This window comes from Psammomys obesus, unplaced genomic scaffold (assembly GCF_907164565.1).
Source record: "Psammomys obesus unplaced genomic scaffold, mPsaObe1.curated_primary_1811, whole genome shotgun sequence".
NCBI lineage: Eukaryota > Metazoa > Chordata > Mammalia > Rodentia > Muridae > Psammomys > Psammomys obesus.
Genome location: NW_026596166.1, coordinates 22,366,615 through 22,389,831, shown reverse-complemented (window position 1 = coordinate 22,389,831; position 23,217 = coordinate 22,366,615). Strand labels below are relative to the sequence as shown.

Here is a 23,217-nt window from a genome sequence, read left to right as displayed (position 1 = left end):
ACTTGAGATGAGAATCAAATTAAGAAGAATTTACATGGGGCTAGAGAGATGGCTCAGAGGTTAAGTGTACTGGCTGTTCTTCCAAAGGCCCTGAGTTCAATTCCCAGCAACCACATTGTGGCTCATAACCATCTATAGTGAGATCTGGTGTCCTCTTCTGGTGTGCAGGCAGAACACTGTATAAATAATAAATAAATCTTAAAAAAAAAAAAACAACTTACATGCTGTTAATGGGAGCTTAACTTTGTACTAATTTTTTTGTTTGTTTTTTTTGAGAGAAGGTCTCTTTACATATGTCTGGCTGTCTAGAACTCACAATGCAGACCATGCTGGCCTCAAACTCCTAGAAATCCGACCATCTTTGCCTTCCAAGTGCTGGGATTAAAGATGTGTGCCATCATGCCTGGCCTTTGTCTCATTTTTTAGTGCTGGCAAATATTAAAAGTAATGACAGGGCTGGAGAAATGGTCCAGAGGTTAAGAGCACTGGCTGTTCTTCCAGACATCCCGAGTTCAATTCCAGCAACCACATGGTGGCTCACAACCATCTGTAATAAGATCTGGTGTCTTCTTCTGGCGTGCAGGTGTACATGCAGATAGAACATTGTATAATGTTCTACATTATAAAAAATAAATAATTAAATAAATAATTAAATAAATCATTAAAAAAAAGTAATGACAGCTTGATGTGGTGGCATCCATTCTTAATCCCAGCACTAGGGAGGCAAGAGGATGAAGGATCTCTGTGAGTTCAATGAACTACAAAGTTCTAGGCCAGCCAAGGTTACACAGTGAGACTCAGCTTAAAAACAAAACATGCTGTATAGATCTGACAGAACAGTCTATGAGCGTTACTTGGTTCACTAGCCACACTTTTAAACCTCTGGCTCAGCATCTGTTGGTGGCTGAAATGAAAAGAAGAACCATTTGGATAGATCTTATAGATAGGGTTCATTTGATTTAGTAGCAGACTAGTTACAGCAAGAATTAAAAAGAAGATGTTTCTAGCTGGAGTGACAAAAATAAATGGTAGTACCACTAACAAATTTTGTGGAAACTACCTAAAGCTTTTTCTTTTTATTCCTTTCTTACCTTTCTTTCTTTCTTTCTTTCTTTCTTTCTTTCTTTCTTTCTTTCTTTCTTTCTTTCTTCCTTCCTTTCTTTCTTTCTTTCTTTCTCTCTCTCTCCCTTTCTTTCTTTCTTTCTTTCTTTCTCTCTCTCTCCCTTTCTTTCTTTCTTTCTTTCTTTCTTTTATTTTGAGACAGGGTTTCCCTGTATAGTCCTATTTGTCTACTTGTTCTGTAGATGAGGCTGGCCTCAAAAACACAGAGATCCACCTGCCTCTACCTCCCAAGTACTGGGATTAAAGCCATATGCCACCACCTCTTAGCACCTACCTACCTTTCTCTCTCCTTCCTCCCTCCCTCTCTCCCTCTCTTCCTTCCCTCCCTCCCTCCCTCCCTTTCTTGCTCTTTTCAGACAAGGTCTCCCTGTGGTCTGGAGTGTTCTATGTAGCTCAGGCTGTTCGCAGACTTGTGGCTATATTAGATCATCCTGCCTCGTCCTCCAAGTATGTTACAGGTATGCGCCTTTGTGCCTGACTTCATCATTTTGCTTTATGAAGTCCCCTCTCATTTAATTTTCTTTGTTAAGTTCTAGAAAGTAGCTGTTATATAATAAAAAGGCCTAGAAAGATCATTAACTTTCTTTGTATAACTCAGTCCTAAAGATGATTACAAATGTTCGTTAGTCAGGCTAGGAGAAAAACTAGTACTATAATTGCTATATAGTAATATAATTGCTAAATAGTCAGAATGAAGTCTTCAGTTCTACTTACTAGGGTACCCTGTGGAAATATCCTTCCCTGGGTGGTGGTGACACACACCATAAATCCCAGCACTCAGGAAGCAGAGGCAGGTGTATCTCTGTGAGTTTGAGGCCAGTCTGATCTATAAAGCAAGTTCCAGGACAGGCAGGACTACACGGAGAAACCCTATCTCAAAACAAACAAAAACAATAAAAGAAAGAAATATCCTCCACCACAAGTTATACCAGAGAAATTAAGGTGAAAACAATAATTTATTAATCAGAACATGATATTTGAGTTTCTATAAAACATCTATTTAATATAGCCTACTAAGTATGCTTACTTTTGTGGGCTTAGTAAATATAGTCAAATATATTTTCCTTAACTGTCTTGGTTGAAATTCTTTAGACATGAAAATATTGAATTTCAGTTTATTTTAATTATCTTGTGGTCTTGGAAAGTTACATTTTCTTTGGAGAAAGCATCTTAGTATTAAACTTTCACTATTTGAAGATGAGATGAGCTAACAGGTCACTGGTAAAGAGGACTTATAAATCACTTTTTAAAAGTTATTGTTAGCCAAGCAGTGGTAGCACATGCCTTTAATCCCAGCACTTAAGACAGGCAGATCTCTTGAGTTTGAGGCCAGCCTGTCTACAGAGTGAGGTTCCAGGATAGCCAGGACTACAGGGAAACCTTTCATCAAAAACAAACACAAACCCCTCTTGTTGGGTTGGTGATGTAGCTCAGTGGAGGAGGGAACTTGCTAGTTTACTGAAGGCCATGGGTTTAATTCCCCAGTTCTAAAAACAATGGTAACAAGAAACAAAACAAAACAATACACACACACAAACACACACGCATACTCACAGACACGGGTCAATTGTCAGTATCTAAAATGTGAGTTCATTTAAAAATTCTGGATTGTCTTGAAAAAGTAAAAGATTGCAGTAGTGACGTCTCTGCTGGGGCAAGCAGAGCTCAGGCTGATACCGTAAAGGATTGTAGACTCGGGCTGAACGACTGCTTCTGTGCATCCCGACTGCTTGACTTCTCAGCCCACAATCATTAGATCAGATGTTCTGAAGAGTTTCTAACAGACCTCGAAGCTCGCACTCTGGGTGCAGCTTTGAAGCTTACATAATATAGGTCTGAAAAGCTTCGGTAAACAAAAAAATTGGAGCAACTTTCCAGTTAATTTTGGGTGAAAGAAGTTCCTTTTCTTCTTGTCTAACTGTTTCAATTAGTATCTCACGTAGATTATGTGTGGATGGATGAACCTTCCTTGCATTACTAGAGAAATAGAAGTATACACAACTTTTAACAATTTTATCTTACAGCTGAGGAACCTCTTGAAGTTCTAACATTCATCTACTCCTCCTAGAATGCTTCATTTATAGGAGTAAGAGGCAAGGAAACTGCCCAGCTCCTGTTGGAACAGGTTGCTCCTGCTTCAGTGCTTCTGAGAAAAACTTTTACATCACCAACTCAGACAATAGCTATGTGGCACAACAGTGCTGATTTCCTTCCAAAGGAGGAGTGCTTATGTGTGACACTAGTGCTCACCCAAGCGGGAGTAGCTAGTCCTTACAGCGTTGACATAGGGCCTTCCTGAGGGAAACCAGTTTCTAGGCCGTGGACTAGGTTTTCCAGTTAGCAAGTCTCTAGTGCCCCTAGATGTTTTTTTGTAGCTGTTTTGAGTACTAATAACATTTACTGTCCATTTCCTTGAGAGCCAGGTCCTTTGTAAGATAGTAAGATCTCATGTCTACTTATGGGGAACAGTCTTTGAATAGCATTCACTTGGTAGAAATTATGAACTCTATGTCAAAAACTAGAATAAAATTTCCAGTGTTTCAGCAGTTAGCAATCTTAAGATTTTTCTTTCCAATTGTGGATTTTAATGTGATATGTATAATATTTAAGAAAATACATATATACAGGTGTGTGTGCACACATACGTTTACAAGTTATGAGGTCCATGAAATTGGATTATGGGTTGGTAGTCATAGCCCCACCTATAACACCCCTTTATTACAGTGTCAGAACAGGATCACACTGTGTGAAAACAGGAGTGCAGAAGGCATTAAAATCTGGACTCTTTCTCAAGGGTATGAAGTATTCAGAAGAGACTTATTTACATGTTAGGGCATTTTAACACGAGCTTTCTGAGAAATGGAATCTCAGGGTCCAGATGAAGAGGTAAGTGTCTACATGACTATAATGCATTCAGAAGTTAGATTTGGAATTTTTCAGTGATTGTTAAGTGAACTGTTTTTGCTATGGAGAAATCTTTGCTGTAGGTATGCTTGGGTTTTTCTTTTTAAAATTTCACTTGTCTCATTTCTGCTTTTAGCATTTCGGATGGTAACTATTGCAGACTGGAGAAGGGCACAGACTAACATAGGGAAGATAGGCTGAGCAAAGCAGTTTTTGTTGTTGTTGTTGTTTTTTTTTTTCTTTTCTGTTTATAAATCCAAAAAAGCCCAGTGAGATTATGGAGCGCGTTAAAGATGTTCAGATCACTGAATTTTTACTTGAGTAACATTGTTATGACCGAAGCTTAAGTGTCTCTGAAATTCTAGGAACTCTTAAGCACACTTCTCTTCTGACTTTAGTTTTCATGTAAACTAATTTCAACGCAGTCCAAAACATTTGAAAGTTGTGCCCCACCTTAAACCGGGAGTACTGAGCAACATCTGCTATCTCTGATAGTAAGTTTCTGAAACTCCCCAGGGTGATGTGGCAAAGAACAGTCTGAGTATAGACAAGGTAGGCCTCGGTTTGGTCTTAAGTCACTGGCTGTAACCGTGGTGTTTCTGATTTTTTGAGTGCTTGTGGCATGAAAGTGATGTTTTTACTAGGCTATATCGGAAATCTACAAAGGGTTTGTGATTTTCTTTATCAAGTTCTCTCGGGCGGCTGCTCCTTTTTGAATTGCTTCTCCGAGGCTGACTTTAGTTTGTTAGTGCTGGTGAAGACTTAGGCTAGAGACAGGTTATCTTTTAAACCTTTCGTAAAATCGTGTCTCCCATTAGTACTTCAACGCAATGGCTCTAAAAATAGGGCCCTAAATTTAGAGGGCAAGCTGTTCTTTTCTCAGAGAACGCCTGTGCTGGGCCTAAGTCCACAGGGGCTTCTCCCATTTGGCACTCCCGTACCCAGGCGCTAATGGAGTTTACGACAGAGGCCGTGGCTAGCGCCCCCCCCAGGTGAACACAGGTGAGTGAACCCGAACCTGGGCTGAGGAGACCGAATCGTGCATGCACAGGGGAGGTTAAACTCTGACCAGACCACAGAGTTGACCCGAACGCCTTCGTGTCCAGAGTCCGAAGTGCGGACTCGGGAAGCAGGACGCGCCGGCTCGCGCGCTGCGGGCCATTTTCTGGCCGGAACTATGGAGGGGGCCGGCGTCTCCGTGCCGGAGGGGTCCTCCCGGGTACGGCCGCGCGGGGTTCGGGCTCTAGAGGAGCGGCAGGGGGGCGCCTTCACCCTGGGACTGCGCCCCACCCTTCGGGGCGCAAGGCTGCAGCCGCACGCTCGACGTTCGGGCCGCGCGGGGAGGCGGAACGGCGCGTGGGCCCTTTAAGCGCGAGCGTGGACGTGTCCGCGGAGCTCGTGAGGTCGAGGGGGCGTCGCCGCCGCGCCGTCGAGACCAAGGCGCGGGGCGGGCGGGGGAAGCGTGCGACGCGGGCTCCTCCCCCGCCGCGGGGTCGAGGTGGTGCGCGCCGGATGCCGGTGCCTTTGCCTTCCCAGCGCCGCGCAGACTGCGCCGGGCCTGCTGCTGGCCGGCTGGCCGGCTGCGACGCCTCCGCCCGTGAGCGCGGAGATGGCGGCGTCCGGGGCCGCCGCGGGTGGCGTGCGGAGGGTTCTGGAGCAGTTGCGCTGGGTGAGTCCCAGGCTCGGCGGCCGCGGGCCTCGCTGGGGCGGAGCGGCTGCGGCGGGGGAAAGCCGGGGCTCAGCGCGTCCGCCCGGCCTGTGCTCGGCCGCTGCTCGCCGCGGGGAGAGGGGCCGGGGGATCCGGAAGACCTTGTGGACTCCGCAGAGGAGCCCATTTCCTTCCCGACCCCCGGATGTTGTTTATTTTGAACAGGGGTCAGTTACACGTGGCTCTTGTGACTGCCGGAAACTGTGGAGTTTCTTGGTGATGAAACTTCTCAAGAGGACACCTAAGCTGGGGCGGGAGCTGAGTCTTAACTCTGTTCTGTTTTCCCCCAATAAAGAATGTCCTTTTGAGATGCTTTAACCATAGTGTGCCTCCTCCCCCCCTTTTTTATTGTTAATGTAAAAGATACTCTTGTAAACTCTACAGATAGTGAACGCTCAGTATCCATTTTCATTTTGAAATCAGGTGGCAAAGGTTTTTCTCCATAAGTGTTTGTAGGTGGTTTTGTTGTTGACATGTTTAGGGATAACACACACACACACACACACACACACACCGTTTTTGGGGACTATTGCATCTTTTAAAAAGATCGTTTAAATATTGCGGCTGTTCTGATTAGCCACTTTGGATTATCTTCTTGTGTGAATTTAAAATTGTGTTGCCACATGGTTCCATCTATCCAACCGTAGTGTGAGTGAGTGCACCTGCCCATGAATGAAAAAGCCCAACCGAGGTTCTCAATGAACTAAGGGTTTTTATCATTGGCATTCTGTTGTCTTTTAAGGGAAAGACACAAATTAGTCCACAGTAGAAACCTATTGCTTATAGAAGCACACATGCAAAACAAGGGGAGGGAGAGATTGTGTTTTCTTGGATGGTTGGGTGGATAAGTAGAGATGTGAAACCGTGGCATGCATGTACAGGAGCTCTGTTGCTCAGAGTGTAAAGTGAGCCAACGGTGTGGTGTGAAATGTGGACAAGTGGGTCCCAAGGGCTTCTGTAGGGTACAGGAGAGCCACTGATGGCTTTTCAGTGGTTAGACTTGGTTTCTGGAGATTTTCCTGAGAGGAGTATGTAGCCCAGACGTCAAGGAACAAAACTCAAAACAGGAAGGAGAAATGACCGCAGTAAGGATACAGAAGTTAGTATGAGTTCCTAAGTGAGGAAATAGGCAGTAAGAGCTAAAATGGGTATGACTTTCTTAAGATGTGGAGAGGGTTGGGTTGCAGGGAGAATCTAGAATAATCCTAAATTCCTGGCTGTGTCAGTTGAGTTACTGAGATGTGTTTTACTGGAAGAGAATCATATTGTAGACGAGAGATAATTTCAAATAACACACACATCTCCCTTCATTAAAATCGACAATTAGGGCCAGAAAGGGGGGATGTGGCTTAGTGGGTAAAAGGCTTGCTATGCTATTGTGGTCTGAGCTGGAGCCCTCACACACAATGTAAATGCTAGTCTTGCAGTGACCTCTGACACTAGCACTGGGAGGAGGTGTGTGTAGGAGAACCCCAGGGCCTCACTGGTCACCAGCTTAGCAAAGAATGGGTGAGCTCTAGGTTCAGTGAGAGTCAGACCCTGCCTTAGAAAAATTAAGATGGAGAAAGAAGACACCTCTGTGTCCGCCTCTGGCTTCTCTGTCCACGCACATGCAGTATACACGTACACACCTAACAGTTACCAGTACTTGGTTTTGATAAGGTTGGTAATGAGGCACTTGGAGAGGGAATGTCAGGTTTTGCAGAATTGTTTTGTGGTTGAGCGGACTATGTGGATATGTTTTTTTTCCTGGCTTTAGGGAACGATCATTCTCTCACCTTCAGTATAGTATTAGCTGTGAATTTTCTATTGACACCACTTGTCAGGTTGAGAAATGGAATCCCTATTTGCTGAGTCTCTTGATCATTAGAGGGTGTTTGATTTTGTTAAATGTTTTTTTATGCACTGTATTAGTTGCATTCTGTACATTTTGTTTATGTTGCCTTTTTCCAATTTAATCTGAATGTTTTTGTTTTAAAAAATATTTTATTATGCTAGCATGGTGGCACATGCTTGTAATCGCAAGTGGGGAAGTAGAAGCAGGTGGATTTCTGTGAGTTTGAGGCCATCCTGGTCTACAAAAATGAGTCCAAGATAGCCAAGGATACACAGAGAAACCCTCTCAGAAAACCAAAAGCCAAAAACAAACAAACAAAGAAATACATATTTTATTTTAAAGTGCATGGATGTTTTGCTCCTGCTTGTGTGTCCATGCCCCAATGTGTTTGCAGTGCCTGAAGATGCCAGAAGAGGGTGTCAGGTTCCCTGGGATTGGAGTTATGGACCATGTGTGTGCTGGGAATTGAACTTGGATCCTCTGGAAGAACAATCAGTGCTGCTGAACCATCTCGCCAGCCCCTGGAAGCATTTTCTCATTTCCCTACTTGGACTGGCGACATAAGGTTCAGTGCGCAAGAGACCTACAGCACAAGCCTGATGGCCTGAGTGCAGATACTCAGAACCACATTCAAGTTGGACATAGAGTAGGCATCTCAAGTTGTAGCTGATTCCTACTGGTTTGTGGGAGCAGGAGGCCAGAGATTCTCCAGGAGCTAATGGGCTAGCTAGCCTGGCATAGGTGGTCGTGAATAATAGGAGACCCAGTCTCAAACAAAGTTGAAGGTACAAACCAGAAACCTGAGGTTGGCTTGTGGCACCATTGTGCCTAAACTCACAGTAATTTCCCACATGACCTAATTTTTCATTGATCTGCAGTTTATAAATTTCCATATTTGTAAAATTTCTAGATTTTCTTTAAAAATCATTTAAAAATGACTTATGTGTATTGAGTATTTTGCTTGCATGCTAATCTGTATATACCCTGTGTGTCTGGTGCTGTGGAGGCCAGAAGAGGGGTCATGATAGTAGTAAGCTACCATCTGTCTGCTTCTGCCTTGAGAGTGTTGGTGTCAAAGGTGTGCACAACAATGCATGGCCAAAGAACAAGCTTTTAACTGTTGAGCCCTCTCACTAACCCCTCCTGTTTTTGATGGCTATTTTTAATTCATTATAAACAGAGAATACATTTCTCAAGATTTGAATTTTTAATTAATTTTTACTATTTTAAATTAAGTGTGTGTATATGTGTGACTCTCTGCATGTGGCTTCAGGTGTCTGAGGAGGTCACAAGAGGATGTCAGACCCCCTAGAGCTGGAGTTGGAGGCAGGCGGTTGTGAACTGCCTACCATGGATTCTAGGAACTGAACTCTGCAAGAGCAACAGATGTACTTAACTGCTTAGCCATTTCTGTGGGCTGGGCTCTGTGATGTAATATTTTAAAAACCACATTGAAGTTGATTTTAGCTTGATATATGGATTTGTTTTACAGAATCTCCCATGTGCACTTGGGAATGTGTTTTCTGCTGTTGTTGTGTAGAATTTTGTTAGTCTGGTAGGGCTAGTTGGTTTGTGGTGGTGTTCCAGTTTTCTCTTTTTATGCTGACTCATTGAGAGTGAGATCTTGAAATCCCTAACTACTGTTGATGAATTGTCTGGGTTTTTTCCCCCCTTTACTTCATCAGATTTACTTCATTTTGTGGTTCTCTTGTTGGGTAAAGTATAACCTACATATGAAGACTGAGCTACCCTTGGCCGTAACATGATGCCTTTCTTTTTTTTTTTAATTTTTTATATTAATTACAGTTTATTCACTTTGTATCCCAGCTGTAGCCCCTTCCCTCATCCACTCCCAATTCCACCTTCCCTCCCTCATCTCCTCCTATGCCCCTCTCCAAGTCCACGGATAGGGCTTTTTAGTAATGGTGTTTGTCTTAAAGTCTTTTTTTTTTTAATTTGGTATCAGAGCAGTCCCTGCACTTGTTTATGATCAGTTAGTATCTGGGGCCCGACAACAAAGGACAGAATAATTCACTAAGGGAGGATGCATTTTGAGCTGACCCAGGAAGAGGTAAAATATGCAATCAGCTGCAAGCCTTCCATTAGCTGTGTGGCGTGGATAGCACTTCAGGAGAAGGCCTGTGGTGAGACCTCGGTTATACACCCATGGTCTTTGGAGGAGAGATGATGGAAATAGTTTCCTTTTTTTGAGTGTCTGTTCTTGTGATCCTGGAGGCAAATCCTTGTTATCATTGCTTGACAATATGATATCACATTTTCCTGTACTGGGGACTGAAGTGAAGAAGGGAGAGACAGAATCAGGATAAAAGAAAGGTTTTTCACCCTTTCCTGTGCCCTTTTAAGGTTGGTGCTGTACTTTAAGAGGCTAACACAGAAGGGTAAAGAAACTCTCCATCAAACCCAGAGAAGAGGCTGTACACCTCCTCTTTGGATCCTGTCTGGAGTCACAGCTGAAAAGCAAACAACATAATATGTTTTTGACAGAACTAAATAAACTGTAGGTAGCAACTTGGAAGGAGTCCATGTAGACATAAAGCTAAAAAAAGATATAAACTTTTTTTCTTTCTTTTAATTTATTTACTTTATGCATGAGTGCTCTGCCTGCATGTGTGCCTGCAGGCCAGAAGAGGGCATCATATCCCAGTATAGATGGTTTTGAGCCATCATGTGGTTGCTGGGAGTTGAACCCAGGTCCTCTGGAAGAGCAGACAGTGCTCTTAACCTCTGAGCCATCTCACCAGCCTGTAAAAATAGATTTTCAAGAGAGTAACTTATGAAAGGATTTGTTTGTTTATTTATTTTGTCAGGGCCCCAAGGAAAATATTGGCTGTTGCAGTTGTAGTGGGTCTGTGCTGGTGCCTGAAAAGAATCAAGCCTGTTCATTCTTTGGGTTGTTTTCAGAGAACAGTTTTCTTCTTGCCTTTTTATTTTGTTTATGATCAGTTAGTATCTGGGGTCCGACAACAAAGGACAGAATAACCTACTGAGGGAGGATGAATTTTGAGCTGACCCAGGAAGAGGTAAAATAAGAAGTCTGCTCAAGCTGTAAGCTGTGTGGTGTGGAGAAGGGGTGTGGTGAGGCCATGGTCTCAGGGTCTTTGGGGGAGAGATGGTGGAAATAGTTACTTTTTGTTGAATGTCTGTCCTTATGATCAAACTATATTATTTTAGCTCAGAAGAGATAGAACGGAAGGATTCAAAGCTCAAAAGTCAAAGCTCTATCAGTTGTTTTCTGATGATTCCCCTACTCCCACCCAACAAACTGCAGATTTGTGTTTCTCCCCTGCAGGGAGATTTTTTTTTGGGAGGAGGAAGGGGGTTCAAACCAATGCATATAAATAAAATGTGAGCTTGAAGTCAGGGGGATCACCCAACCCAGGTCATTCATACTCTTCTTGGCACTCTCCTACCCTCCTGAGTTGAGCTCTGAAGCTCCTGTTTGAAAACCATTGTTTCACCACACTGCTATTCAGCACTCAGGGAGAGCAATTGTAAGTTACTACAAGAATGTGGTCGGAGGCTTTCTGCTCATTGTATATGGCAGCCCATATTAATATTAATGTTATATTCATATTAATAGAGTTCATCAGAGCTGCCTTACCTACCTTTGTAACAATACTGTAGAAGATGCGTGTTCATGGGCTTAACTTCCTTTGTCTTGAAGGTTGTGGCAGCATTGCCTGAAGATATGAGAGCAGACTTTAATCCCAACGGTTTTTCATTGGAACTGGCAATAGGTGTGCTTACTATTGGGCTGCTTGCAGTTCTCTTGTTTCTATGGAGAGGCTTCCGATCAGTAAGTAACCACTGCATACTAAGAGAATATTCGTTTTCTTTTAAAATATTTTTTAGGTTTATTTTATGTATATGAAATGTTTTACCTGCATGTATGTACGTATAGCACATGTGTGCCTTGTACATACAGAGGTGAGAAGAGGGCTTTAGATGCTGTGGAACAGGAGTTATATACAGATGGATGTGAGCTACTATATGGATGTTGGAAGTTGAACTCTGGTCCTCTACAAAAGTAACAAGAGCTCTAAAGCACTGAGCCATCTCTCCAACCCTCATTCTGTCTTTATTTAGATTGAACAACTAATTGGAGAAACGTGTTTGTTATTTCAGGGAAATAAGTTGGGTCATGGTGTTCCGGGCTACTCATAGTCGTATATCGTTATTAGAAACTGAATATAGATTCAGAGAAATGTTTGTATATAAGGATTTTAAAGGATTTTCTTTGTAGGGATACTACATACTAGTACCAAAGTCCCACCCTTTATGTCTCCTCCTCCTGTTTTTTGTTTTTTTGGTCTGTGTTTGTTTTTAACAGCATAAAAAACCAGCAGATGTATCTACCTACCAACATAGAATAAAAACACTGTTCAGTTCATAGTTCCTGACTTCATCCCTCTGGCTTGCTGAGTTAGAGATTCCCCAGTCCCAGATCCTGTGTTTATTCCCATACTTAGAGTTGTTTTAAGAGGGAGTCATATCATATCCTTTTCTTTCTGAGACTTCTTTTTAGATGTTAGTCCTGTGCTTCTGACTCCATTTCTGATGTCTTCATGGCTCTCTGAGGCTCTCCAGAAGGATTTCGTCTACTCAGTGTTGCCTTTCCCCTGTCTCCTGTTTACACACATCCTATTACTTCTTGTCTTTTTTATTTTCTCTTCTAGTTTCCTGTCTCTTCATCTTTTCTAGATATAAATTTCCCTTTTGTTTGTTTTCCTTGATCATTTTGCTCTAGCCCCAGGGCTTTCACCATGAGTTGATTTATCCCTTCTTTATTGAGAGCTGAAGCTTAAAGACGAAGAAGGCTGATGGATGTTTTAGTCCATGTTTAGAGCCCTGTGGTATTTCTTAGACTGCTTTATTTCGATTACTAACAGCAGGGGCTCCTTGGAATACTTTGTATTAGGGCCAAATATGTATATGTGGGAAACATGGGTGTAAGTGAAATAACAAGTGTCTTCAGAATGAGGAGGCTGTTCCAGAGCCTTTAGTATGACAACACACATGAATCTTCAGTGGGAGAGCTTACTATTTAATACCATTGTCATCGAAAATAGAGTACCTTTAGGTAACTCATTCACTGTAAGGCTGTAAGACGTTGTTATCTTAAAGTTAGAGTGGAAATCAAATGGGTTTACTTGAAAGTATATTTGTTTTAATATAATTTTGTTAAAAATTTGTTTCAGATTCAAAGCCGATTTTATGTGGGTAAGTTATTTTTCTATTTTAGATCTCATTATTGTATATAATTTAAATGCTTATAATAGTTTAGTCATAATAATAATCTTTCTTTTTGTTCAGGAAGAGAAAAAAAACTCGCTCTTGAGCTTTCTGCACTAATTGAAGAAAAATGTAAACTACTTGAAAAAGTTAGCCTTGTTGAAAAGGAGGTAAGACATGTTTGAAGTAACATCAGTGGTAGTGTCTGGAACTTACTGACTCCACATGGGTTACTCAGAGCATCAGGTCTTTGCTTTAGAGCTGAGCTCTGTCACTCAATCACCTCCATCACTTAGCCATTCTCTATGCAGTCACCCTGATGAGGTAGAGTCACCCTAATCAATGAAGTGCAGCCCCTTGGTTCGCTTACTGCTTATTTAGATAGACTTTTTGTGAAATTGCCTTTTTGTCTTTATCACCCTTAAATAATTACATTATTTTTTTATGTGTGTCTATTTATACCTGTTCATGTGCACATATACCAAGGCACACATGTGGTTGGTCATAGGATATATGGATGAGTCAGCTCTCTCCTTTTCCCATGTGGGTCCCAGTTGAAGTCTTGTTGTCAACCTTGGCAGCAAGCTCCTTAACTCCTGTGCCATCTCGTTGGCTCATTTCCAACCTTTAAAGACACTCATAATCTTTTTCCCTTTATGTTATATAGAAGCAGGGTTTTGTTTTGTTTTTAATATTTTATATCATATATAACAGTTTTGTCAAATATATGGATTATAAATATCTACTCTGTGACTTATATTTCTATTTTGTTTGGTGTCTTAGAAAACTGGTTTAGAATTAATGTAGTGTAATGTGTCTTTGTTTATGTTTGTTTTTTGCTTCCTCCTTAAAAAAGATTTTTGCCTATCAAAAATGTAAAGGTACCCATATTTATTATTGTGTAGATGCTTTATTTACTTTTCATTTGGAGTTTGTATTAGCTTGCTAGGGTTGCTGTGATAAGATACCACATTAGTAGCAGGAATGGATTTTCTTACAGTTCTGGAAATACGAGTTAAAGATTGAGGTCTAGGTAGGCTTTGCTTTTTCTGTGGCCTGTCCCTGGACTTGTAGATAGAAGTGCCTGCTTGCCGTGTCTCATTCCGTCCTAATGCTGTCTTCTTAGGATACCAGTCGTATTAGCTTAGGGCCGTCTGAACTGCCTCAGTTTAACCTAGTTACCATTGAACCTAGTTTCCAAATAATAGACATGTTCTCTTAAGTGCTGACACTTAAAAGACAGGGTTTATCTGTGTAGCCCTGACTGTCCTGGAACTCGTTTGTAGACCAGGCTGGCCTCAAATTCATCAGAGATCTCTCTTGAATGCTGATATTATAAACACGTGTCACCATGCCCAGTTTCAGAATGAACATTTTTATAATGTTGAATTCTTACCTGTGGATTATAGTACCATTTTTCTGTACATCCTTTTTAAATGTTTTATTTATTTATTTATTTTTTTGAGACAGGGTTTCTTTCTGTATAGCCCTGGATGTCCTAGAACTCACTCTGTAGAGGCTGGCCTCGAACTCAGAGATCTCCCTGTCCCTGCTTTTCAAGTGCTGGTTTAAAAACATGTGCTACCACTGTCTGGTAAACATATGTATTTTTTTAATTTTTAAATTTTTTTACATGTATGTCTGTGCTGTGTATGCATGCAGTACTTGCAGAATCCAGAAGCCATCAAATGTCCTGGAACTAGATTCACAGACAGCTGTGAACTGTCAAGTAAAATTAGGTTATATTTTGGGGGCTTTTTCTAATCACCCACTCTAGCTCTCAAATAATGAGACAGACCTATTAAGATTTTTTCAGTAAGCTTTAAAGCACTAGAGCTTTAATAGATATTTATCTATTCTAACTCTCTACTAAGTTAGTCTGGCTACTTCCCAGTCACATGCCCAACATCCAATTTCTTGGATATTGGTCCTGTCTGGGCTGCTTCTGCTCCATCAGGTCAGTCCTCATGGTCAAGTCCTTTCTCTCCCTCTTCCTCCTTCTCTCTTCCTTTTTTATCCTGTCTGGGATCTTGTGGTCTCTACCTGAGACCCCTCAACTGGGAACGGAAGTCCTGCCATCCTATCTCCTGCCTAGTCATAGGCTGCTTAGCTTCTTTATTGACCAATCAGAGGTAATTGGGGAACAATGTTTACACAATATTGATACAGGAGACTCTTCATAGAAATGGCAGTGCCCGTGCCTGCATTGTAACTAGATCTTGGGGTACAAAAATTAGCATCTGAATACACAGCACACTAGACAAACCCCCAATAATGCCATGTAGGTGCTGGAATTAAACCAGGATCTTATGGAAGAGTAATCAGTGCTCTTAACCACTGAACCATCTCTCCAGCCCTATTCATTTTATTTTTAATTGTGTCTCTGTGTGTGTACACACATGAGTACAGAGTACAGAAGGTGTCAGACCGTTGGGGCTAGAGTTATAGGAGCTTGTGAACTATATAATGTAGGTCCTCTGCAAGAGTAATATGTGCTCTTAACCACTGACCCACCTCTGTAGCTCTCCCTACCCATTTTTTTTTTTTTTTAAGACAAGGTCTCATGTAGCCCAGGCTTGCCTTACACTCTGTGTAGCTGAACCTTGAACTTCTGGATCTCCCTACCTTCCAAGTACTAGGATTTCTTCACCCCCACAGCTTCATTGGGTTACAGTTTCTACTGCACAGTTGACTCACTTATTTGAAGTTTGTAGGTGAGTCAGCTGTGGTGATATATGACTGTACCCCAGCATTTTGGAAGCATTACAAGTTTGATTATAGGACAATTACAAGTTTGAGATTATCTTGGGCTACATGGTGAAATTCCATGCCCTTTCCAAAGTATGTAGATGAATGGCTTTTGTTATATTCATAGATTTGGATATCCATAATAGCAATCAGCTTTTTTGAACATTTTTATTAGCCCAAAGAAACCCTAAATTTCTATTATTACCCTTCACTCAGTTTTCCCACAGTATGTAGTCCTAGTTACTTCCGTGCTTTCTATTTCTATAAAATGTTTATTCTGGACATTTCCTTTCTTTCTTTCTCTCTTTCTTTCTCTCTTTCTTTCTTTCTCCTCCCTCCCTCCCTCCCTCCCTCCCTCCCTCCCTTCCTTCCTTCCTTTTTTTTTGTGACAGGGTTTTTCTTTGTAGCCCTGGCTGTTCTGGAATTCATTCTGTAGAACAAGCTGGTCCTGAGTTCACAGGGATCTATCTGCCTCTGCCTCCCGAGTACTGGGATTAAAGGTGTGAGCCACCATTGCCTGGGCTACTCTAGATATTGTCTGTAGAAGGAATATGAAGCCATTCTTTTTCTTATTGGCCTTATCCCTAGTGTGAGTTAGGCACAGATAGAGCAGTTTCACTCTTAGATGTACACACAAAGAAAATGTGATTCCATCTGTGTTGCCGCATACATCCAAATTAAATCTTGCCAAATAGTACTTTACCCCATAATTTATATATTTGTTTGCTATTTGATGGCCCTTTGTGTTATTTCACTTACATTGTTATAGAAAGATAGCTCAACTGTCAAGAGAACTGGCTGCTTTTACAGAGGACCCAGATTTGATTCCCAACATTCACGTGGTGGCTCACATCTGTTTATAAGTCCAGTCCTAGGTCATCCAACAGCCTCTTCTGGTCCATGTGGAACGTAGACATACACATAGGTGAAACACCCCTGTATATAAAATTAATAAATAATACACGTTAAAAAATAACAATGCTTTTGGCATTCATGGTAAGTTTTTATGTGAACATGCATTTTCAGGTGCTTTGGATATTTACCTAGGAGTGCTGTGTCTGTATTTATGTTTTGGTAGAATTGTCAAACTCTTCCACCGTGCTTGTACCATTTTGCGTTTCCACTAGAATGTGAGTGTTCCAGTTTCTCTCTATCCTTCTCAGACTGTGCTGTGTTGTTATCCTACTGGCTGAGTAGTGACAATAGTTTTCACTGGCCTTTCCTTGGAGACTAATGACATTGAGTATCTTTAATGTTTATTTGCCACTTGCTGTCTTATTTGGAGAAAAGTTTATTTAGTTTATAACTATATATTTATTTTTGAGACAACCTTACCAGTAGCCCAGGCTGCCCTTGAATTCTCCATCTTGCTGTAGCATTCTAAATACAGGGATTATAGATGTGCTGCAGCTTTATATATCTTGGATACAGAGACCTTACTAGATACATGCTAACAAATTCTTTTGTGGTTGTTTCCATCCTCCCCTCCCTCCTTTCCTCCCTCCTTCCTTTCCCTCTCTCTCCTTCCTTCCCTCTCTCCTTCCTTTGCTCCCTCCCTCATTTCCTCCCTCTCTTTCTGTCTCTTTGTCTTTGTGTCTGTCTGGCTCACTCTTTTTTTTTTTTGAGACAGTCTTTTTTTGTAGTCCAGATTGTCCTTGAACTTGAGGTAGTCTTCTGACTGCCCAGGCCTCCTGAGTGCTGGGATTATTAGCGTGACCCACCATAGGTAGCTGATTTTTCTTTCTCTGTCTCTTTCTTTCTTTCTTTTTGGCGTTTTGAGACAGGGTTTCTCTGCGTAGCCCTGGCTTTCCTGAAACTCACTCTTAGACGGTGCTAGCTTTTAACTCAGAGATCCACATGACTCTTCCTCCTGAGTATTGGAACTAAAGGCATGTGCCACCATGCCCTGCTGTCTCTTTACTTTCTTAATGATGTGTTTTGTTTTGTTAATATTTATTTTTTTATGTGTATGAGTGTTTTTTACCTGCATGTATGTCTGTGTACTGTGTGATTTTTCTGGAACCTGAGTTGCAGGCTGTTGAGAGCCACTGTGTGGGTGCTGAGTACTGCTAACCACCAGAGCCTTGTTTCCAGCCAGCCATAGAGGTATCTTTTGACATCTGTCTCACTATTTAACCCTGGGTGGCCAGTAATTTCCTATGTATACCATGCTGGCCTTGAACTCAGAGATCTGTCTGCTTCTGCCTCCTGAGTGCTGGAAATCTAGGCATATACTATCATGCCTAGCTTGATGATATTAAAACATAAATGTTTCAAATTTTGATGGTCAGTTTATTTATCATTTTTTGTGTTTTTGGTTGTAGAAACAAGAAATGGGAGGTTAATTCAAGGTGACAGATTTACACTTGAATCCATGTAAAAGTTTTACAGATTTAACTCTTGTGTCTAAGTCGTGACCTATGTAGAATTGAATTTCATATCTAGTATGAGGTAGAATTCCTCCTTCAATCTCTTGCATGTGGCTCTTTGGTTTCTTTCTCCATGGAATTGTGGTAGAATAGAACATTAATTTTGTCAGTTGAAGAGTTTGCATAAAGGAGATCATGCTGTTTTATATTGGCTTTATAGTCAGCATTGCATTTATGAGATTCGTTCTGTTGTGCACATACTATATTTTTTCTCTGCTGATTAAACTTTTACTGTATCAGTGCACATACTTGCATATCACTTCAATTCTTGGTATTATTATTCCTAAGTCTTGGCTATTAAGAATAAAGTTATAAACATTTTTTCCTACAAGCTTATTTTTGTAGCATGTGTTCTAATTTCTGCTTACTAAATATCTAGTACTAGAATTGGCAGGTCATTAAGCTGGGTATAGTTTAGCTTTATAAGACACTTTCTGAGTGCTTTAAAATTATTCTTTCACAATTCCATACATATATAATATATATAATGTACTTTGTTCATATTTTTCATCAACTCATTACTCTATCAAGTTCCGCCTTCCAATCAAGGGCTCCTCAGTATGTCCTCTTGACAACTTGTCCCTTTATTACTATGTAGTGGCCTTCCATATCTCTTCTGACTGGCTTTGCTTTGAAGTCTCTCTTATCACATAGAAGAATGCCAACTTCTTAGCAACGTCCATATGAGTGGTACATTTGTTTCCAACTTTGACTCAGTTTTTGGATACCTTTTCTAGTTAAATGAGTTTCTTAGAGAACAACACATAGTTGCATAGTTGGAGCTTGTTTTCCAATACAGTCAAGTAGCCGTTTTTTTTTTTGTTTTGTTTTTTGTGTTTTTTTTTGTTTTTTTTTTTTTTGTTTTTTTGTTTTTTTTTTTTTGAGGTAGTCTCTTACTATGTAGCTCTGGTTAGCTTAGAACTGAAAGAGATCCACCTGTTTTTTGAGCTGGGGTTTTTCTGTGTTTAGCCCTGGCTGTCCTGGAACTTGCTTTGTAGACCAAGCTAGCTTTGAACTCTGCTTCCTTCTATCTCCCAAGTACTGAGATTAAAGGCATGCACCACCATGCCCAGCTTCTGTCTCTGCCTTCTAAGTGCTGGGATTAAAGAAATTAGAGGTATGAAAAACAATGGAGGAAATATTGTACATCAGTATTTAAAGAGTGAGTAAAAGGGTAGTGGGAAAAGGGACAGAAGGGGAACATTAGAAAAAGAAGAAAAGCATTAGGGTTAGAGGGAAAAAAGGACAGAGAGAAGAGCCTTTCTCTCTAAGATGCAAGTTCCCACATAACAACCAAACACCTAAAGTATGAAAGTGTTCATAGTAAAATAAAGAAATAAAATTAATGATTAAAATTATGTATAAGTAATTGGAAAATTAAAATTAAAATAATAAAAACACAAATGAAGAATACAATGAAATAGAGGTGTTATGTTCGTGGTCAGTACTCCTTCCTGCTCTATGTACGGTGCTACGTATGTTTTCTGTGATTCCTATAGCTCCTCCCTCGTGTACCTGGGCTGTGGGTGTCAGTCCCATCTAGATACTGTTCCAAGTTCTGCAGGTTCGTTCTTTTGTTCTGAGGGGCAGTAGCAGGGCTAAGAGGATGAGGCTTGTAGTATTTCAAATAAATACAAGGTCCCATGTCCCCTCTTTGGCACTTTCATAAACATAATTTTCTGAGCTGGTCTCTTCTGGTGTATACAGCCTCTAAGCTAGTACTTCCAATAGTCTGTCCCAGGTCTGAGCCCTGCTGTGGCATGGAGGGAGAATAGTGTGCATTGGAAGGCTCTGGATCGGATTCCCTGTCCCCATTTTGAGTGTTGTGGTTCATTTTCCAAACTTGGATTTGAATGTGTGCTTGGAGTCCTTACTGGGCACGATTCGGTCGGTTCTTGCTGCCCAGTTGTGACTGGGTGTGCTTGTGCAGGAAATCCCAAATAGTCCTATTTTTCCTTTCTGTAGCTGTTTCTCTGTGGTATTACATCCTGACTTTCTTCTACTCTGACTCCTGGTCTCTCAAACACCACTTGTAAATTACCACTGAAAATCAGGCTGTTGGTATCTTTTCAGCTTGTTTATTATTTGTCATGGACTATCATGCTGCTTTATAGAATTCATTTGTTGGCCTTGTAGTTTTGGAGGCAGGCTTAGGAGTTTCTCTACATATAACATGTCATGTTAATTAGCTCTAGAGGAACAGAATTAATAAAAAAAAATATATATATATATTCCCTTTATATATATATATATATATATATATATAAAGGGAATTTCTTAGAATGGCTATCAGGCTGTGGTCTTGCTAGTACAACAATGGCTGTCTCCCAACAGAAAAGCCCAGAATTTGATAGTTGTTCAGTCTTCGAGGCCAGATGTCTCAGTCTTCCGCATACCTTGGAATCCCAAAGAAGTAGGTTCTAATACTAGCAAGGAATGTCTCAGCAGCAGGATAGATGAACTTGCCAGTGAGGACAAGTAGGCAAAAAGCAAAAGCTTCCTTTTTCCATGTTTTTTTATATGGACTGCCACCAGAAGGTGTGGTCCACATTTAGGATGGATTTAGCACCTCACATGGTCCAGTCAAGATCAAGGGATGCCTGGCTGCTTGGGTTTTAGTTGATTAAAGGATGTGGTTAAGTTGATAACCAAGATAGTTATCTCACGTGCTGTCTGCACATTTTTGGTCTGGTTACATTTGGAATCTCTTCTCTGACTGCTCTCAGTAGGACTTCCAGCTCTTGTTGGAGCGGGTACCTTTGCCCTGCTTTCAGTTCCTCCCCATTAATCCTGTTGGCTGTATTTTCATAAATGACCTTTATCAAGACGAGGGACTTTCCTCTTATACAAGTCTTGGTCAGGAAAGGATGCTGAGTTTTGTTCAGGCTCCCTGTTGATCTGTGTGCTTGTCCTATATGCTCATGTGGTCTGGTGGAGTGATGGGTCAAACTGACTGTGTTTAGCCTCAGTGCTGAGATAAAGCCCACATGATTACGCATGCAGTCTTTGTGAGATTAGTGCTAAGTTCCATTTGCTAGAAATGGACTTAGAATTTTGCAGTTGTTACCAGACACATTCACCTGTTTTCTTTTTCTTGTGGTGTCTTTGTCTTTCTTGATTACCACAATGATACTTTTGAAATACTCAGGCAAGCAGAGGATCCTGTCCTAAAGTTGATCCCACTTAACAGGTCCTGAAGTATATGCATTGTTTCTTGTGGTTTCTGATTCTCCTGAAATCCTAGTTTCCTGTTTATGTGAGTTTCTTTTATAAGGAAAAAGAAATGTGAACCACTGGGCTTGCCTTCCTGCTGGTCTGTCTTCTCCCATTCTGTTTAGTTTTCTGAAGCCTTCAGACCGATTCTAACTTTCGGTGTGTGATCTAGCTGTTTATCAGGAAGCATGAAACAACGCAGTTCTTAGCTTAATCAAATTAATGTTGTGGTGTCTTATATTTTATTACTCTTAAGTTTTCATTCCTTGATTATTATCTCTCTTAAAGATTTTATCTTACTTACCTTATTTGTCATATGATATAAATGTCTGATGGCCAGTTACTACCCATCGCTCTGTTGGAAAGGCTGGAGAAGCTGTTTACTTGCTCAGGGGATGACAGACAACTCCCATCTTTGGATGCTCTTTAGTACACTCTTGCTGTTAGAGTTTTTACCCCCAGCCAGACTTGGACAACTTTGCTAGTCACAAGTGGGCCATGTGTTGCCCAAGCTGAAGGGTTTGACTTGTTGGGAGTTATGGCTTTGCTTTGTGGTTAGATTGCAAAACCAAGCTCAGAAAGTCCAAGTATGTGAAAATGGATGCTGTTTGCTTTGTAGATATCTATTTAGATACAATTGGGATAAAATTTGTAGTTTTTACTTATGTGTTACCTTGTTTCATTCAGTATGAAGGCTTAGAGTCATCGTTAAAGGAGGCCAGCTTTGAGAAGGAGTCCACAGAAGCACAAAGTTTGGAGGTAAAAAAAAAAAAAATGATTTAAAAGCTAGGGAAAAGATTCTTATTAAAAAGCAGACTTTAAAATATGTTATCTTCTTAAAAATAATTATTTCAGAAAAATATGAAACATCATCAGGATCTTAAAGCTTCCAGAAAAAAATTGGAGGAAACAACATTGTAGGTAGCATAAAACATTTAAAAACAAGTCAATTTGAGCCAAGAAGACAGAGGACTCTTTCACAAATTTAGGCATATCAGGAGACAATAAATTATGTAAGTTGTGGACCATATTACCTTTTTCATCCCGTGACAGTAGGCATTAACTAGAATTCAACCAGAGGCTTACTTTGTAAATAGAGCATGCTGGTAAATGTTTAATCCCTGTGTACAGACCATTTCCTGAGTTCTGTGTTAAAAATACACCATCATGGCCAGTTTTCAATCACTTACATGATGTTACTGACTGGGTAATTTAGGAGAGTTACAAAGCTAACTCTCTGATAATTTTCAACTTAGCAGACAGATTAGGATGTGATGGGTGCCTTGGTACTGTTTACAGATGGAAGTGGTGTAAAGAGTGAGTAGTGACCCCATAGAGTAGAAGCAGCCTGCTTGGCTGGTGACAAAATGGAAAACAGACATTGTACTTTGGCTTATGTATTGAGTCCAGTGTGGCAATTCTGTCATTGTCTGTCCTCAGTAGAAAGTATGTGTGTTGTGATTTAGAATCCCCAAGAAGTTATAGACTCCAAGTAAATTACTTAATTTTTTTCTTTGTTTGTTGCCTATGAATATCCTCAAGAATCTTCTGTTGCTTTGTGTTCTTTGGTGAGCCTCTGTGATAAGCACTAACAAAATGGGAATGTATTAGTTTCCCAAATGAAAGGAATTTAGGCAGGTGTGGGGCATGCCTACCCCTATGGCACTTGGGAGGCTGATACTGGAAGCTTGCAGAGTCTATCTCAAAAAAAACAACAAACAAACAAAACACTAGCAACAACAACAAAACAGCCAAAACCCAAAACATGTAAATAGTTTTAGAAGCTAACAGAAAAGTTGTTACTGGATAACAAAGACAAACATTTATTTAAGGTTGGTGTTACAGGTAATGTAAACACCATTTGTTCTTATGCCAATGGATTTATGTGAATTACAAGTCAGATGAATTGAGCTTTGGCCAAATTAAATATTTTAGAAATTTTTCTGTTAATTTTACTAATTTGTATGAGGAGTAATTGTAATTGGATACGAACTATAATATAA

General features: G+C 40.7%; 1 protein-coding gene and 1 non-coding gene across 12 annotated transcripts in view; both read left to right on the top strand.

Annotated features, from left to right (window-relative positions):
* The window catches only part of Mia2 (MIA SH3 domain ER export factor 2), a 94,571-nt gene that overhangs the window by 22,585 nt on the left and 48,769 nt on the right, over positions 1–23,217 (top strand). For 4 of the 11 annotated variants that reach the window (XM_055595433.1, XM_055595432.1, XM_055595436.1 and 1 more), the window contains exons 7-10: positions 11,257–11,388; positions 12,791–12,812; positions 12,906–12,994; positions 21,902–21,973. In XM_055595433.1, coding sequence (XP_055451408.1) covers positions 11,257–11,388; positions 12,791–12,812; positions 12,906–12,994; positions 21,902–21,973 — 315 coding nt within the window. Of the gene's footprint in view, positions 1–3,893; positions 4,009–5,150; positions 5,246–5,370; positions 5,696–11,256; positions 11,389–12,790; positions 12,813–12,905; positions 12,995–21,901; positions 21,974–23,217 lie in introns of those variants that run through there. The other 7 variants (XM_055595439.1, XM_055595440.1, XM_055595438.1 and 4 more) reach the window with 7 other exon arrangements.
* LOC129667848 (small nucleolar RNA SNORA26) lies at positions 9,923–10,044 on the top strand. Its single transcript, XR_008718834.1, has one exon. It is a non-coding gene; the product is annotated as a small nucleolar RNA SNORA26 (small nucleolar RNA).